Source organism: Cnephaeus nilssonii, assembly GCF_951640355.1.
Source record: "Cnephaeus nilssonii genome assembly, chromosome: 4".
NCBI lineage: Eukaryota > Metazoa > Chordata > Mammalia > Chiroptera > Vespertilionidae > Cnephaeus > Cnephaeus nilssonii.
Window position 1 is genome coordinate 87,650,162 of NC_137075.1, and position 17,349 is coordinate 87,667,510.

Sequence of the window (17,349 nt, forward strand, 5' to 3'; positions counted from 1 at the left end):
CACCACAGGCAACAACGGGCTTTATTGGGGGCAAGAGGGTATGGACAAGCCCCAGAGAAACCAGGACCATACCAGGCTATGCTTCCCCATGTCCTCTGCCCAAGTCACTCCAGCCTCCCTCCCAGTCCACTTCCCTGCCCCTTCACAGTCAGAATGGAGATGAGTGTCAAGGGCGCCACCTGGTGGTGTTGCAGACACAAGGCAAGGGGTTGGGGGCAGTGGTCTGGTGAAAGTTTTAGTTGCCACACCCCAGTGACAGGATGAGTCCTGAGAGGAAAAAGGCCCCAAACCTGAGGAGGGGATTGTATTTGGGGTAACTACTTATCCCAGTTCTTCAGAGACCAGAAACATCTTGCTTCTGGCTAAGCTTGGGCAACCATTCTCTGTGTTGTGATTCATTTCAAAAGGGGATGAAGTCACAGTAGGCAATGAATTGAGTGGACCCTCAAGACTAAAATGCAAAATGGTAAACAGGACCAATGCCTGAGAAGGGAATCCTAATGGGTCCAGCTTGTCTTAGCAGCTTCCGCCTGGAGGCTGAACTGTGGTCTCTCAGACCCATGGGGCAGGCTCCCCTTTCTCTCCACCCGGTGGGGTTGCTGGGGAGGGGAGATCTTACTCTGCTTCCAAGATTGCTCTAATTGGCAAAGGTGCCCTCTCCCCTCCTCCTAATCCCTGTTTCCTCCCCCACGCCCTGCTTCCTTTTGCTCTTCAGAGTCTGAAATTGCAAGACAGGGGCATGGTCAGGAGGGCGAGTGGATCACCCTGTTCCCCACCTCACTGCCTGCTCACTACAGACGTCTTCCCTGCACCCCCTGCAGGAGGAGTCTGATAGAAGAGGCCACTATTTACGTGGCTAAGGTATCAGCCAGGGCAGCCCTGATTTGAGTCCACTAAGCCAGTGGACCAGTATCCTGAGATAAGTCTCCAGAGATGTCCCAAGTAGGGCACAACACGGCAGGTAGCGAATCACAAAACAAGGTTAGCTCAGCATGTGGTCAGTACTTTGGAGCTAATGTGACAGAAGGCACCCTTTAACGGGGTAGGTCCGTGTTCAAGGCTCAGGGTGTGCGCTCAACAGGTCTCTGTTGACTGATGGGTGGATGGAGGGGCCCAAGCCACCTAGCAGGGTGAGCTCTGTCCTGTCCCTTCCCATCAGCAGTGACAGAAAGGGTTCCAACAAGAGCTGGCGGAGAGACTCCCTAGGCCCCTCCTGGGCAGCCGCGATGATGGCTCCTGAGGCCCACAGGAGGGAGCAGAGCAGAGCAGGAAAAGCGGCTGACCCGCATTCTTTGCAGAGTCCGCTGGTTAGAGTGACAGGATTAGGGTCAGCTCAGAGTGACAGGATGACAGGCGAAGAGAAGAGCGGAGATCCAGACCAGTCCAGCTGCTTCCATCGCCCGCTCCACCCCCTCTTACCCCACCAGCTTGCTCCACTGGATGGTACTGAAAAAGGGGTGGGTCTTGAGTCTGTTGACACCGCCCCCTCCAGTTCCCAGGCGCCGGCTGGCATCGAACTGCAGTAGCTGTGGAGAAAGGCCCAGTCGGCGCCTGGCAGGCCTTCCCAGACCCACTGCTGAGGTGTGGGCTGACTGCCAGGGACTTGTCCCCATGGCCCCGGGGGCTCACTCCCTGCCAGCCCAGCCCACAGAACCCCCCCCTCCCCCCGTTTTACCCTGGGGAACACTGGTGGTGTTTGGCCACCAGCATATAGAGAACTTTGTAACCTCCCGCACCCACATCGGCCATCCAGGAGCAGCATGCTTGTTCACACACCGGGTTCTGCCTCCCAGCGCCCACCCTCAGGCCACGGGGCCGCCTCCGCTGGGTCCGCTGACCTCACCTCGGTCAGCAGGGAGGCTGCTGGGCGACTGAGCCACTCAGGCAGCTGGAGCTGGGTGTGGGGCTGGATTCCTGAGGGGTGGCTCTGGGATAGGGCCTGGGAAGACACAGGGCGGGGCCTCAGGAGGCAGCCCCTGGACAGTCTGTACACCCCAGCGGCAGCCAGGATTTTACTTTTCCCTGTGTCACATTCCATGGGATGATGACAATGCCGACCATTGGATCTGCTTTGGACCTACGGTACGCCAGACGGCGTGAGATGCCTGACAGCCACTCTACACACTCCCACTCTCAGAGTAAATACAAGTATCGCATTGGAGAGACAAAAGCAGCTGAGAGGTGAAGGGACTGATGCTGAGGGTAGGGTTCGAACCCAGATCCCTCTGGCTCTAAGCTCGCTCGATGCATTGCTCTTGGGCTGCAATCAGGACAGGCACTTCAGGATGAGTATTGGAACTTGTCTTCATACAGAAAAAACAAAAAACAAAAACCCTCCACGGGCCACTCATTTGGCAGCAGACCAGGGCATGCTACCGCCGGGCCAAGTCAGGGCCTCTCTGGACTCCAGCAGGGTGCAGCTGTGGAGAGCAAGGAGGTCTGTCTGGAGGTCAGGATGAGCTGCAAGAAGCGGCCAGGAGGAAGGCCAGAAGGTCAGGCTGGAGAGGTGGTGGGAGGCTGAGAGGGGAGAGCAGCTCTGTTTGCAGCCAGGGCTCTGGGGCCCGGGGCTACGGGACAAAAGCAGGAGGCAGCCACGGTGAACTGGTCAGATCTGGGCTTCAGGTCACACTGCATCCTCTCTGGCTACTTCCTGCTTAAAGGCGGTTCGGCCTTTCCCTTGCTGTCTGACCTCACCAGCCCCAGGTGCAGAGCTGAGCTCATCGGGGTGGACGGAGGGCAGAAGCCGCCATCCCGAGCAAGGGTGTTTGCCGGGGAAACTTGGAGCTCTTGGCTGACCCAGGCTGGACGGACAGCGGCTGGCCTGCCTCCAGGCGGCCCTCTCTCCTGTTCTTCAGCCACAGTCTGGGGGTTACAGCCCAGGAGGCTGTCGCGGGTGGGAAGTGAGCAGTGGGAAGCGGCTGAGGGGGTGAGCCAGGCGCCTTTCAGGGAAGAAGGGCTGTCCAGTTGCACCCTTCCTCCAGACCTGGGGCAGGCGGGCTCTCCCAGAAACCTGCCCTGACCACCCCACCTCAGCTCTCACCCACTGAAGTTGGCAGTCTCACCGGCTACAGCCACTAGTATGGGGGGGGGGGGGCGGTAACGAAGTGCGCCCACGGCCTGGGTGGCAGTGGCTCCCTGCGTCTCTCAGGGCCTGTGGGGTGAGCTGGGGAGGGGCAGCTGTGCTGGCAGGACACCTAGTCCCAGGGCCAGGCTCTGGAGCACCAGGCAGCCTGAGCCCCACATGGGCTGGCTGTACTGAGCCCAGGCCATCCTGTCCTCAGTGACCCCCACAAGGGCCCCACACCCTGCCCCGCCACTCACCGTTCCAGTCAGCAGTTCATACAGTAGAGACCCAAAGCTCCACCAGTCACAGGCCTCCGTCAGCTCAGAAATCCCACCCACCTCTGCGGGAGCAAGAACACAAATGTCCCCACCTTCCCCAAGAAGGCGGGTCTCCCCTCCATTCATCCTACCCAGACACGGCCCATCCCCTCTGTCACCCTCAGCACCCCCCCCCCCAGGTTCACCCACACAAAGGCATGGGGTCCAGGGCCCTGGCCCCCTCCCTTCTTGCCTGGGGCACTGTAGAGGTTGTCCACAGCCTCCCTGCAGCACTGGGGCTCCACCTCTGACCACTGGCCAAAGTACGTGAGCCGAACGTGACCTTCCCGTCCAGTGTGCGCAGGGGATGGAATGGGGACAGAGCATACGATTAGTCATTGCTGAGCAGCTGGCCTGGGGGAGGGGACTCCAGGACGTCCCCCAACACAAGGCAGGAGCCATTGGCCTCGCCAAGCAGGGCCTCCCTAGGGGCATGCAGCCCTGAGGCCCGGAGACAACTGGGTATTCATAGGAGCTGCTGCCCTGGACTCCTGGGCCCCAAGGGGCTTATTTCCAGACTCATCCTTGGAGACTTGGGGGGTGGGGGGTGGGCACAGTGAGGGAGCTGGCTGGTGTGGTTCAGTGGTTGAGCATCCACCTATGAACCAGGAGGTCACGGTTTAATTAATTCCCAGTCAGGGCACATGCCTGGGTTGTGGGATCGATCCCCTGTATGGGGTGTGCAGGAGGCAGCCGATCAATGATTCCCTCTCATCACTGATGTTCTCTCTCTGAAATCAAGACAAATATATATTTTTTAAAAAGGCTGGGGGAAGCAGATAACCTCCACCATTCCCTTGAATTCATGGCACTCTCCTCCATCTTGAGGCTTTGGGGACTCCCCACTGTACTCCCCTCCCCCCAGGCCTGGGCACCTACCTGCTTGGTCCAGGAGCAGGTTCCGGGGATTGAGGTCCCGGCACAGCACCCCCTGCTCGTGCAGCGCCTCCAGGGCCACCAGCATCTCAGCCGCCCACTGCTTGACCTGCTCTTCCCTCACACTCCAGGCGCCCCCGCCAGACCCCTGGCTGGCCTTGTCCGCTGAGGGGCAGCTCTGCCCTCTGCTGCGGCCACAGCCCCCCAGCACCCGGCCTGCCCCCTCGCGAACCCAGGAGAGCCCCCAAGGGGACCCAGTGTCTGAGTTCTGGCCAGGTCCCCTCTGGGACTGGAGGTGCAGGCAGCCACCGGGAGCCTTCGGAGGGTCCGAGGAGCAGGAAGTGCTGGTCCTGGCTGAGGGCGCACCTTCAGCCTCTCTCCGGGGTCTGACGGGTGGGACCTCCCTGGCTGGGGCAAGGCTCCGGCAAGTCCAAGGAGACCCCAGGGGCACTCTGTCCTGCGGGCGGGTGTGGCCAGGGGGCAGCGGCGTCGGGGTCCGGATGCTGAGGCGGGAGTTGAGCTGAGCCTTCACCCTCTCCAGGCTGGAGCCAGACCTGGGCCCAGACTGTGCGGGGCGTGCCTGGGAGCGCAGGTGGGACCAGAGCGTGCCTCCTGGGCCGGGCGGCGGGAGCGGCGAGCATGGGGATGGGAGGAGAAGAGCATGGACACCAGGTCCCGGCCCGACCCTGCGGCCTCTGCTCCTCCCTCCCGGAGCCGGAACCTAGAATGACCTCTCCTTCCTGTCACTCACCTAAAGAGGACCAGCTTCCCAATCTGGCACAAAATAGGTGCTTACCCCCTAAGGAACTGTGAGTTATTGTTAACGTCCTTGGTTTTGGTGTTGGTGTACCAGCATTCAATGTATTTTATACATATATATTTTTTAAAAATTTTAGGGAGAATAATACAATGAAATGTAAGTTAGTAAAATAAAAGAAGGCCAGGCATGCACCTGTGATGACTCTATGTCATGGCCTAGAAGTGCACCTCATTAAAAAATATCTCATCACCTGCCCTAGCCGGTTTGGCTCAGTGGACAGAGCGTCAGCCTGTGGACTGAAGGGTCCAGGGTTCGATTCTCGTCAAAGGCACATGCCCGGTTGTGGGCTCGATCCCCAGTAGGGGGCGTGCAGGAGGCAGCCAACCAATGATTGTCTCTCATCATCAATGTTTCTATCTCTCTCTCGCCCTTCCTCTGTGAAATCAATAAAAATATATTTTTAAAAAATCTCATCACCCTAACAGGAGATCAATAAATATCATGACCAGCTCCTGTCCTTACAGCTTCAGAACCACCATCCCACACGGCACTCCGAGGGATGGGCGCAGACTAGAAAAAGGAAAAGAGCCACGACTGGAGGAAATGGTGACAAAGGGGGCATCTGCATACATGTCCTCTCGCCAGCCCTACGTGAACACCCTCCCCAGGCCGTCCCTGCCCCTCTGAGGCCCACACAGCCTGACCCGGCCATCCCCCTCCAGCAAAGCCGGGCCCTGGTCTGCGCTGCACACCTGGTGCAAGTTACCCCTCCCTCAGTTTTGGCATGTTAAGGGAATGCAAGGGGACACCTCCCCTGGCCCCTCACCTGGCACATGCTCCAGGTGCAGGAAGATGGAGTCCTCACTGACGAAGTACCGCAGCAGCTTGGTCATGTAGGGGACACCGTGCGGGATGATGGTCAGCCGCTCCTGGCTCGCCATGTGACACCTGGACAGGCTCTGGGGAGGGGGCAGGCCAGAGGCTGCTCTGTGAGGGGACGTCAGAGCCCCAGCTTCAGTGGCAACCGGATGAGGGGTGGGAGCCACCCTGAGGAGCAACTGCCTCCCCCACTTCCTGCCCTGGCCCTCACCCCTGTCTTCCCTATGCCACCCAGGTCCTCCAGCTTCTGGGCCAGGGAGGAGGCAGTGACGTGCGTGTGTCTGGAGGGCCCGGGCATGCTCAGGGCAGGACAAGTGGCTTTCAGATTTGGAGGGAGCATGGACGTCATATAGAGGTTCTGAGTAGGGGGTTCCCTAGAGGGCAGTGGGGTCTAAGAGCTCTGAGAAAGTCCCAAGGGGAATGCAGAATGGAGGGGGCTGGGTGGCACCTGCCTTCACCACGAAGGTCCCTCCAGTCGCCGGGTCCTGGACCAGCTGCACCTGCCAAGGTCCAAGAGGCATTGGTCAAGGCAGATGCTAGTCCCCGGGGCTCCATGGCCCCAATCCCAGCCCCCAGGTTCCTCCACTGAGGCTGACTCACTCCAGAGGCAGGGCAGGGAAGGCAGGCCCCCAAACCGACATCAATCCTGTCCTGCTCATCCACCCTTCTTAGACCTGCAGGTCTTAGCTCACGTGCCGCTGCCTCCAGGAAGCCTTCCCGGCCCTCAGGCGCTCTCCAAGCTCCCCCGTAGGGGACCCTCATCACACTGTGTCTAATTTCCCATCTCCCCACTGCACTGTGAGCCCCAGGAGGACAGGAGCCCCACCGTCCAGCTCTATTTCCAGAGCACACATCCATGGTGAGTGGCCCAGCCTGCAGGGTGCGAGGGTGTCACGGATGGAAACGACCTCAGAGACAGTTATGTCCTCTGATCTTTCATTTTACAGGTGAAAAGCTGAGGCTCTGAGGGTGTGGCCCAGGCCACCAATGGGCCCAGGCCGTGCCCAAGTGCCTGGGCGGGGAGTGCTCGCTCAGGTCTCTTCCCCTGACACCCACCCTTCTTTTAAGTAGTTCTCTCCGGAGGCTGCCCTCGGAGAGCAGCCCACTCCCTCTCCCGTTGGTTTGGTTCAGAGGCAGGGCCTTGTAGCAAGTTGGGTCCTTGCCTCTCCTCGTGGTGGGCAGGGTGGACCCCAGGCACAGGAGAGGGCATGCTGAGCGTGTCGGGGTGGGGGCAGAACCACTTGGTGAGGTTGTGACTCCTTGTAGACACTCCCCGTGGTGGAGGGTGGAGCCCGGCCCTAAGGCCCGACCCCTGGGCAGTGAAGCCTGAAGCCTCGGGTGGGAACTGCCTAGGATCTTGGGCAAGTGAGTTGGTTTTCTCATCTACCAAAGAGTGACTGCAAATGCCCCCTTCCCTCATCACTGGTTTGGTTGACGCCATTTGTGAACGTAAAGGCCGTGAGCATGCCAGTTACCACATTTGCCAAGACACATCACCTCTCTGAACCTTGTTCTCTTAACTGCAAGTTGGGGGTCATAGCAGTACCCCATCTGGAGGTCATTAGGATTCTATAAAGCAGACAACTCAAGTAGAGCAGCAACCTGTGCCTGCCACAAACACGCCCTCGATAATCTGTAGTGATTATTATTATTATTATTATTATTATTATTATTATTAAGAAACCCCACTGGCTAGGGAGCACTTACTCTGTGCTAAATGCTTTATATGATTTAGTCCCACAGCCCTACTTGGTGAGTGTTATTGGTGACCCATTTTATTGATGAAGAAATTGAGGGCCAGCCAGGCCTGTGTTGCTCAGTGATTGAGCATCGACCTATGAACCAGGAGGCCATGGTTCGATTCCCAATCAGGGCACATGCCTGGGTTGTGGGCTCCATCCCCAGTAGGGTCGTGCAGGAGGCAGCCGATCAATGATTCTCTCTCATCATTGATGTTTCTATCTCTCCCTTTTCCTTCCTCTCTGAAATCAATAAAAAAAAAATTTTTTTTTAAAAAAGAAATGAAGGTTCAGAGAGGTTATGTTGCCCACGATCCCACTCCTAAAAAGGGGTGGAGCCAGGACTTGAATCCAGGCGGGCTGATCCTGGAGCCCTGGAGAGTAACTGCAAGTGGGGGCACAACCAGCTCACTCTGGGCCCCAGTGTCCCCATCACCGGGGAAATGAAGGCGGTGGACTTTGTGCAGCAGGAGTGAGGGGGTTCCTCCTCCAAGAGCCACAGACAGAACCCAGCCTGGCCCCAGCTCCTTGACCAAATCTGAACAATGTTTGAAAAAGAAAACTCTGGGGTCATTTAGGAGAACAGTTTCCCACAAGTGCTGACACCCAGATAATTCCCCACTGTCCCTTGCCAAGTGGGACTTCCTACTACCTCGTCCCGGACACGGCCCTATCGTTTACAGAGTCCAGAAACCAGCGGGGAAGGCTGGGGCAGTGAGAAATAAAACTTAACCAGGACATTGAAACACGTGGGTTAAACTCTGCATGTATATTAAAACCTACCGATCTGGAAAGAATTCGACCAAAACATTAGCTAGCAGTCATTATCTTGGAGCGCGGTAGGATGGTGGGGAACTGTTTCTGTTTTAAATGTCTTCCTCTTTCATGTTATCTCAAAAGGGTAGCAGGGAGGGCATTTTCCCATTAAACCAAGCACACAAAAAAATCCCCTTCCTCCTTTGCTCCTGGCTACGGGAGACACAACACCCTCTGGCCACGTGGCCTCTGTGGGCCCCAGTCTCCCGCTCTGTAAGACAACGACTAACAGTCAGCACTCCCCAGAGGAGCTTCTGGCCGCGAAGGGAAACTCCATCTGCACCGTCCAATGTGGAAGCCATTAGCCACGTGTGGGTATCAAGCCCTTGAAATGTGGCTGGTGCAGCTGCTGCCGTTCCTTTGTTGAAACACATGAACACTTTCTGTAAAAATGCCCAACGTATCAAGATCCCAGAAGGAATCTCTCATGGAGCTAACGAGCCCCAAAGTTGCAAACAGGTTTGCAAAATCCAAGGTCCACAGGGGCTGGGCCTGTGAGCCACGTGAGCAGGGCAGGGACAGGGGCGAAGCAGAGGGCTGGTGTCCCTGAAAGCAGCCGGCCCTTCCTCCACTCCCTGCTGCTTCAAGGGACCCCGAGCCAGCCTTTCCAGATCGCTGGGTTTTGAGGAGAAGCAGGATATCTGGACGTTTATATGAAACCTGCCAACTTTTCAATGTTGGTAACTAATAAATTTTTTTAAAAAACACCCCTGTGTTGGAGCCAAGAAAACAAGAAGTGACTTGAGTGACCTTTTTTTTCCCCATCCTTGACTCAGAGCCTGGATCCTGGACGCGGCTCCCAGGCCTCCAGGCTCCCTGAGAGCAGACGCCTGGGTATTCTGGCCAACTGCCTACCTCGTCCTTGACCAACCCGCCTCTGTTCCCTGCCGCCCTCTCTGCCTGCCAGTACCTCTTCAGCCCTGGAGCCCCTCTCCCCTGACAACTGGGCATCTCAGGGGATGCCCAGGCTCCCTGAGCCAGCCCTCTGCCCTCCCTGGCTCTGTGCTGCCGGCCAGCGCTGCTCTCCCGCCCGGATCTGCCTGGGCAGAGCTGCGGAATGGGACACCATGAGGCACATCCAGGCCTGGCGGCCGGGACCCGGCCCGAGGCTCCCTAACACCGCTCCTAATTTGGGGAAACTGGTGTCCCTGGCTTGGGAACGGCGCAGGAGAAGGAAGCAGGATCTCTGGAGGGAGGTGGAGTAGGTAAGTTGAATGCCCAAGAAAGGGTGAAACAGGAAACGCAGGGCGATCTCGGGACGGCACGGCGGCTGTCCACAGGCACAGGGCTCGGAACGCGGGGCTCTGAAAACGCTTTGCACAGGGGTGACCTGGGCTGCAACAAATGAGGGGGATTCTGTCACAGACCTCCCTCTTGGCAACTCAGGGTGCCCATTTGCATCCTAAAACTCCTGTAATTTAAAAAAACAAAGCAGTGTAACGGCCACTCACTGTTTCCCAAACCTATTTCACCCGGAACGCCACTCTCCACAGCACCCGTGGCTCCGTGGGATCCCACGGGGGGAAACGGCGGTGGCGGTCACCTCCCCAGCCTGTCCAAGCCACACGGACTAGTTGGCGGGAGGGCAGGACTGCACAGATGGAGCCTGGCTGGGCCTCGCTGACATACTGGGGTCCATTCCAGGGACCTGGGAGGAGCCGCTGGAGCAAGGCTGGGGGACGGGAAGCCCGCATGCCGCCGACTGGCGCTGGTCACTCGCACCGAGAGCCATCAAACACGCATCACGTGTTTCAGCATGTGCCAGGCCTTTCCCCTCAATTAACTCATCTTAGTTCCCACATCACCCCGAGCGGGGAGGATCCTCGCCCCACTGACCGGCGAGCGCTGAGAGGTGAAGGACCTGCCCTTGGCCGCCTGTGTGCTGCCCAGACAGACGTCACCCTCCGCCGTGTACGGAAGCACACACTGGCCTCCTCTGCTCTGTGGCTCCAGCCCCATCAAACCCCCCGGGGGTGTCTGAATTACAGATACCTGGCTCGAGCCCAGAGATTCTGGCTCAAAGGGCCTGCGGTGGGGCCCAGGCGCCTGTATTTTGGGGGAGCTCCCCAGGTGATTCTGATAAACAGCCAGTGTGAGAAAGAGCTCCTTCAGTGACTACTCAGGCAGCCCTTGGTGGGGGCAGAGGGCAATCGAACGCCGGCTCTGCGGAGGAAAAGGGGGCCACAGACGAAACGGGACAAGCTCAGGGACCCAAAGTAGCCACACAGGGTGGTCTGAGCATAAAGCTTCCTAACTAAAGGGGAGTCATGGAGGGTCGGCACATCCTAGGCCTATCGCTTCCTTGGCAAACGTCAGTCTTTACCTGAAGTGAGCCTGTCTTTTTGCATCTAAGATAACACAGCTTTGAAATGTCAGCGTAATCTCCTTTACAGACCCCTCAGGGAACCACCTCCCACCGGATCCGGAGACCACAGAACCCCCCACGGTACCTTGTTCCCAGAATACGCTCTCTCTGTGCTGTAAATGCTACTCAATACCTGGCCGGTGCCCTATAATGTAAAAGAAGTATGTGTCTATCCATCTTACTTTCTCCCCAGCCCCAGAGGTTTCCCCGAGTTGCTCTCTCCCGCCTCCCTAATCTATCAGCAATGAAGTTTAAGTAACCGCCCCCCCTGGGTCTTCCCCTTTAATTCTGAGGTACAAAATTAGTGGTAAAACTGCCATTTTTTTCTGGAATATTTTCTCAGTCCATTGAGATTTTGCTTCCCCGCAATTGTCACCAGTTTGGCTCAAATAAACTCACAAAAATTCGTACAGGTTTGGACGTTTCTTACGTCGACAGCTCCCATCTCATTTGACTCAACTGTTTGTCCTTCTGACCCCGCCCTGAGTGTCCCGGGACGGGTTGGGATGTCAGGTCCTCTCCCCCTGTCTGCCTGCATGAAGGGAGAGCGCCCAGAGGGGGTGAGGAGGAGGGTGGGGCCAGGAGAGAGGGCATAGCTGCCAGGCCCTGGATGATGCACGGGCCGGCTGGGACACTCTGAGGACAGGTTTCTGGGGATGAGCACCTTCCCGCCACGGGAACTTCTTGGCTGTGCTTGGTGGGGGACTCGGCTGCAGCCCTGGGGTGCAGAGGGAATGCGGGCTGGGGACCTGTGGGAAGTGGGAGTGAGCAGTGTGGGGCAGGATGCCCCGGGCACCGCTTCTCCCGTGGCTTCTGTCTCGCATCCCGGAGGGAGCCGTTTCCTGCGTCCGAGCCGGAGGGCTGTGGGAAGGCGCTGTCTGCCCATTGGGTTCCCAGCCTCCTTCCCAGGGCCTGACTGGTGCGTGCTGGGGGAGCGGGGGGGCCACTGGACACAGCTGGACGCCTGCCCCCTTTCCCGTCTCCTCCGAAGGACGGGGCGTGGCTGCTCTCTCTGCCCACCCGTCACCCCAATCGCACACGCCATCTCCTCCCACACACAGGGCCCTCTTACTCACCTTCTCGATGACCCCGACCACCCTGCAGCCCCTCAGCTGCTCCAGGGCAGAGCTCAGGGTGCGGATGGGCCGGAGCCTCAGGCTGCTGAAACCCTGCGGAGGTGAGACAGGCAAGAATGGGGTACGGTCCAACCTCACCTCACAGGGACAGGCTGAGCAGAGAAGCTGGTTCTGACTTGCGGGGGGGCACACTGCCCTCTTCACTCAGCCCTCCCAACTCTCAACCCCCCACCCCCACCCCGCAGCCCTTCTCCAAGGCCCAGGGAGTCCTTCAGGCTTCAGAAGCCACCCTAGAAAGCATCTCCAGGAGGCAGACGCTCCCGGGGGTGGGGAAATAACCTGGGAGCATGTGGATCCCAGGGAACATGCCTCGAAGACCAAGGCCCGTGGCCCAGGCACCCGATTTGGGGAGAAGTGAGCCTAGGAGGGGTGCGTGTGAATGTCTGTGCACACCTGTGGGCATGAGAGGTGTGCGTGCATTTTCAACCCCCTGTGCGTGTGCACTGGGTTAGGAGAAGCCATCTGGGGAGAGCATCTGTGTATGCATGTATGTGTATGTGCGCACGGCGGTATTCGTGTCTGCTCCAAATACCGAGGCCCATTCAAACACAAACAGACCTGGGAGCCTCGGAGTGTGTGCACATGCAAGCCTGTGTGTGAGCCGTGTGCGAGGGCGGGGAGATGGGCGTGTTCTCTGTGAGGGCGAGAGACTGGACTGGAGATGACTCACTACGTGTTGGAAAATGAATGAACCACAGAGGGTGTGGGCGAGAGGAAGCCGAAGGAGGGCTGGGGAGGGCAGCCGGCACACACCCCGCCCGCCCAGCCCTGCAGCCCGCGGGCCCACGGGTGGGGGGCACCTCCTCACCGTGCCGGGGCTGGCCCCGCGGCCCAGCGTCCGCTGCAGGTGGCAGTTGAAGATCTCCTCTGCCCGCCGCAGGTACTTGGTAATTTTCAGCTTTACAGCCTCACATCGCTCCTTGTTGGGGTCGACTGTGGGGGGGAGGGGGTTACCAGGACCCACCCTGCTCCCCTCCCTGGCCCTGGAGGGCCGTGGTTCTAACTCCCATTGCCTGCCCTCTGCCCTCTGCCCTCCGCCCTCCACAGGACAGGGTGCCTACTTCTGAGGCTGGTCAGCAGATTCTGGCCCCACACCTGTTCCTGAGCCCCGCCTCTGGGAGGGAGACCGGCGGGGGAGGAGGAAGGAAGAGGGCAGGAGGGGTTGGGAGCTGCGGTCACCCCCTGCCTAGAGCACTTTACGGCTGGCGCCCACCACCTCGCTGGCCGCCGTCACACCCTGGGAAGGGACAGAGTGGGATGTCCATGTCCATTTTCAGAGGAGGAGGCAGAAGCTCCCGGAGAACACGGCTTCCTTCCTCCCTGGTGCCCAGCGTGAAAAAGGCCAGAGAGGGGATCAGGATTGGAAGACAAAGGCATTTGCCGGACAGGCCCGAAGCCCAGGCACTGAGGGGTCTGGTCAGCAGGAGGGCAGGAAGCACGAATCAGGGCTCGACTCTACCCGAGCCTGGCCTCCAAGGCCCCCGGGTCCTACTCTGGCCTCAGGGCCAGCCTCTCCCCGGGCTTGGAAATGCCTTACTCTGCCCTGAACAGCCCCTCCCCTCCCCTCCCCTCCCCTCCCCTCCCCTCCCCTCCCCTCCCCTCCCCTCCCCTCCCCTCCCCTCCCCTCCCCTCCAGGCTCTGCTGTTCTCTCTCAGGAGCTCTGCCCGACCTTTCAGCTGGACAAGGCACCTACTGTTCTTCAGGGCTCCCATTAGAGTTTGGACTTCTAGAAAATCCCCTGTGCCGGCCGCGCCTGGACTCAGTTTCCCTCCCTTCACTTCCTCCTCCTTGCTCTTCACACTTGAGACTGTAATTGTCCATCGTCCACTCATCAGCCTACCCCCATTACACACAAGCTATGTAACTGCCCCGTGCCTCCGTTTCCTCATTTGGGAAATAGGAACAAAAATAGTTCCTATGTACTTGGAGCTCCCTGCAACAACAGACACAGTATCTTCTACTACCGTGAGGTTCAGATGAGTTCATACAGCAAAGCCCCTGGACCAGGGCCTGTCACGTAGGCGCTGCTCGATAAGCACGAGCTTCTATTAGTGTCTTTCGGAGAGGCCTGCAGGCCCTGTTCACCCAGCACAGAGGGACCGATGCAGGGACCAGCTCCACGTCGGCCCTCCCTCACCAGCCCCTGCCCAGCCCAGCCGGGCCCGGCCCTGACCGTGCATGCCTCGCAGCAGGACGTCCACGCTGTTCTGGTAGTGGTTGAAGGCTGCCTCGTAGTCCTCACTGACGTCGCGCTCCAGGGCCAGCCGGATCTGCGTGGCTGCGTCCACCAGGTAGTCGCGCTTGGTCACGTCAGGTGGCCCCGGAGCCACCCGGTTGCGAATCTGCTCCAGGTACATGCGGGCCTGGGACGGTGCTCGTGAGCAGGGCTCTGGCTCCTGCCCAGGGCCAGGGGGACACTCGCAAGCCACCAGGCTCATGGCTGCTGCCCTGCAGGTGCGACCTGGGAATGAACAGGTGCATGAGGGAGGACCCAGGTGGGAACAACACCCCGTTTGCACCCTGGTTTCCTCCCCTGAATATTCAGAGACTAACACCTCAGGGGGCTGGAGGATCAGGCCTAATGTGGGTCAAGTCCTTCCACGGAGCCAGATCTTTCCTAAGTGGTGGTAATAGAATAAGAACACGCTTGGGGCTCCTCCCTTCAATTCAAACTCCGTTCAATGAGCATTTCTTGAGTACGTACTAGGTGCTGAGCACTGGCGAGAGCTGAAGGTATCTGTGACCCAGAGCTGCCTTCCCGTGGCATGGAGCAAACCCTCGTCTGTCGCACAGTAAAGGTAACGGAGGCCACACTGAGCCGAGGCAGGGGCCATTCCTCACACGGTTCCCTCCATCCTGCCTGTTCTCCCCTTCCGGCTCCTCCCTCGGGAATCTCACTTTCCCTCCCCATTCAGCTCCAGACAGAACGGCCTGCCGCTGCTTGGTTTCCCTTAGTGCTGAGGTCAGTGTGGTCAGGGGTGAGGACCTCCCACACAGCCCAGCAGAGAGCTGGGCACAACGCCAGGCCTTCAAGCCCATGGGCAAGTGAAATGACTGAGGGGTAGAGGGATGGAGTTGGAGGGAGGAGGGCAGGGCCTACCCAGCCCTGGGGAGGGGATGGCTCTGAAGCCAGGAGCCCACGTGGCCAGAGACCGGACAGCAGCTCCTTTCTGAGCGTGTGGGACACACGTGGCCAAAGGGACAGAGAAGTGGCCGTCAGGGCCAAGGAAAGGGCTAGGAGAGAGGCCAGCAGAGCTGCCCCTGCCCCTCTCTGCAGGGGCGCCCTGGCTCTCGGGCCCCATTGGGAAGGAGCAGGGCCTGAGCTCCCAATGCCAGGCATGCCCGCCTCCGTAGAGAAAGGGAGGAGAGAACAAGGTGTGGAGTGGGGCGGGAAGGGAAACCCACATCCCGGGGCCAGCGGGGAGCTGCTCCCTGGCCAGGCTGAGGCCGGGAGGTGGACGGAGGGACTCGGTCCAGCCACCCCACCCGGGACAGGGCATGCAGCTCGGAGGCCTGAGGCCGGTCCTGCGGGGCAGAGCCTGGAGGGCAGAGCCGCAGGACGAGGCCTGCACACAGAGAGCGGCGCGTCCAGCCCGTGAGCTCCAGGCACGCGGGGGGCACCACCCCGCTGGGGTCAGGCCGAGGAAGGTGAGCTGGGGAGTGAGGAGAGGGGGCATCGTCGCCTGGGAGGAGGGATGGTGAAGAGCCGGGCAAACACTGTACCTGCCCGAGCCAGGAGCTCGGTCCGCGCGGCCACGGCGCCACCACCGCCCCTTCCCCTCCGCGGGTGATCTTGCACCGGGACCCCGGCTTTGCGCCCTCCAGCCGGGTGCAGGCTTCTTGCCGGGTGCAGCCAGCCATTGGCTGCAGATGAGCTCAGCCTCTAGCTGTTAGAATAAACCACCAATCAGCGCCCAGCTCGGCTTCGGCCGGCCCCTAGAGCCGCAGCGTAGGCGGGGCGGAGCGCTGGGGTGGGGGTAGGGGGGCAGGCTTGGGGCGGGGCAGGCTTGGGGAGAGGGTGGGGCCAAGGGCCTCTGCCGGCTTTGTTCACTGGTGCACCCCAAGTGCCTAGGACAGCATCTGGCACACAGTATCGCTAAATAAGTATTTGCTGAATGAATGAATGAGCTTTGAAGTGTTTGAAGAGGGCCGTGGAGGAGAATGTTCTGGGCGAAAAATATGTGTAAATGCCTCCACAAATCAAGGGAGAAAAATAACATCTGCACATCAAACAGAGGCTATAAAATCATTTGATAAAATTTGACACTCATGCATGACGTAGACAAACTCTTTACTGAACAAAATCTAAACAAACTCATGAACTTAATCCTCAACTTGATAAAGGATTATCTACTAGAAACTTGGAGCCTAGTGATGTAACTTACACCCTATGCAGTGGGGGGGGCATTAGACCCATTCCCACGGTCCTTCTGGCATATGGTAGGATCACACTTCCCTACCCCTGTAGAAGTTAGGCTTGGCCATGGAACGTGCTTTGAAATGCCAGTGGGCAGAACGTGAGCTACTTTACAGTCGAAGCTCCAAGAGCCAGTCCGTAATTCACTTGCCCCTTCCGCCATGGTTATCGTAGAAGCACATGTCCATGGAGGCATAGAACTTCCATCTGCCCGAGTCTCTGAGAAACAACACTAAGGTACCCCTCCCTGCTCTATGGCTTATATTGGACATGGGGTGTAAGCGAGAAATGCATTTAAAAAAATATTTTTATTGATTTCAAAGAGGAATGGAGAGGGAGAGAGATAGAAACATAAATGATGAGAGAGAATCATTGATTGGCTGCCTCCTACACTCCCCCCCCCCCCCCCACCCATCAAGATGCAACCCAGGCATGTTCCTCCGACCTAGAATTGAACCCGGGACCCTTCAGCCCATAGGCTGGTGCTCTATCCACTGAGTCAAACAAGCCAGGACCAGAGGAATGCATTTTTATTGTGTTAAACCACTAGATTTTGGGATTGTTTGTGACTGCAGCATACGTTAACCTATCTTGAATGATATACCAATGCAGTCAGAAATGAATCAATATACTCTTCAACAATATAGTGGAAGTTACAATTAATGCAATAAGAAATTAAAGCAAACATGAGGTTTAAAAATTGGAAGGGAAGAGACCAAATTGCCATTATTTGTGATGATGTGATTGTTCACCTGGAAAACCCAAAGCAATAATTGGTGAGTACGGCAAAATGTCTGGATACTAGACCAATATTTTTTAAAATATGTTTTTATTTATTTTAAAGAAGAGAGAGAAACATTGATGTGAGAAACATAATGTGCTACCTCCTAAACAACCCTTACTGGGAATCGAGCCTACAACATCAGGTGACCCTTTGGTGCAGGGCACTAGATCAATATTTACACATCAAGAACTTTCCT

General features: G+C 58.2%; 1 protein-coding gene across 4 annotated transcripts; it reads right to left on the bottom strand.

The window, feature by feature from the left end:
• Positions 1-49: 49 nt before the first annotated feature.
• On the bottom strand, positions 50-15,826 carry RPS6KL1 (ribosomal protein S6 kinase like 1). Of its 4 annotated transcripts, none has more exons than XM_079769965.1 (11): positions 15,676-15,826; positions 14,126-14,400; positions 12,761-12,885; positions 11,893-11,985; positions 6,349-6,396; positions 5,844-5,976; positions 4,261-4,869; positions 3,575-3,664; positions 3,322-3,404; positions 1,844-1,939; positions 50-1,526 (listed from the first exon to the last, which is right to left on the bottom strand). In XM_079769965.1, exons 2-11 carry the CDS (start codon positions 14,388-14,390, stop codon positions 1,416-1,418), a joined length of 1,653 nt encoding a protein of 550 aa, XP_079626091.1. In that variant the 5' UTR covers positions 14,391-14,400; positions 15,676-15,826; the 3' UTR covers positions 50-1,415. The 4 variants fall into 4 exon arrangements, 3 of the variants coding, with proteins under 3 accessions (XP_079626091.1, XP_079626092.1, XP_079626093.1); XM_079769966.1 differs by lacking the exon at positions 15,676-15,826 and adding an exon at positions 14,657-14,706 and having other exon boundaries at positions 14,126-14,413; XM_079769967.1 differs by lacking the exon at positions 1,844-1,939.
• Between the last annotated feature and the right edge of the window lie 1,523 nt (positions 15,827-17,349).

Bases quoted from the DNA above. Each gene is read 5' to 3' on its own strand.
- RPS6KL1 (XM_079769965.1), bottom strand. From the start codon at position 14,390: ATGAGCCTGGTGGCTTGCGAGTGTCCCCCTGGCCCTGGGCAGGAGCCA. The intron at 11,986-12,760 runs GTGAGGAGGTGC...TCACCTCCGCAG, and splicing joins GCGGGGCCAGCCCCGGCACG to GGTTTCAGCAGCCTGAGGCT. The intron at 3,405-3,574 runs GCAAGAAGGGAG...TTGCTCCCGCAG, and splicing joins CAACCTCTACAGTGCCCCAG to AGGTGGGTGGGATTTCTGAG.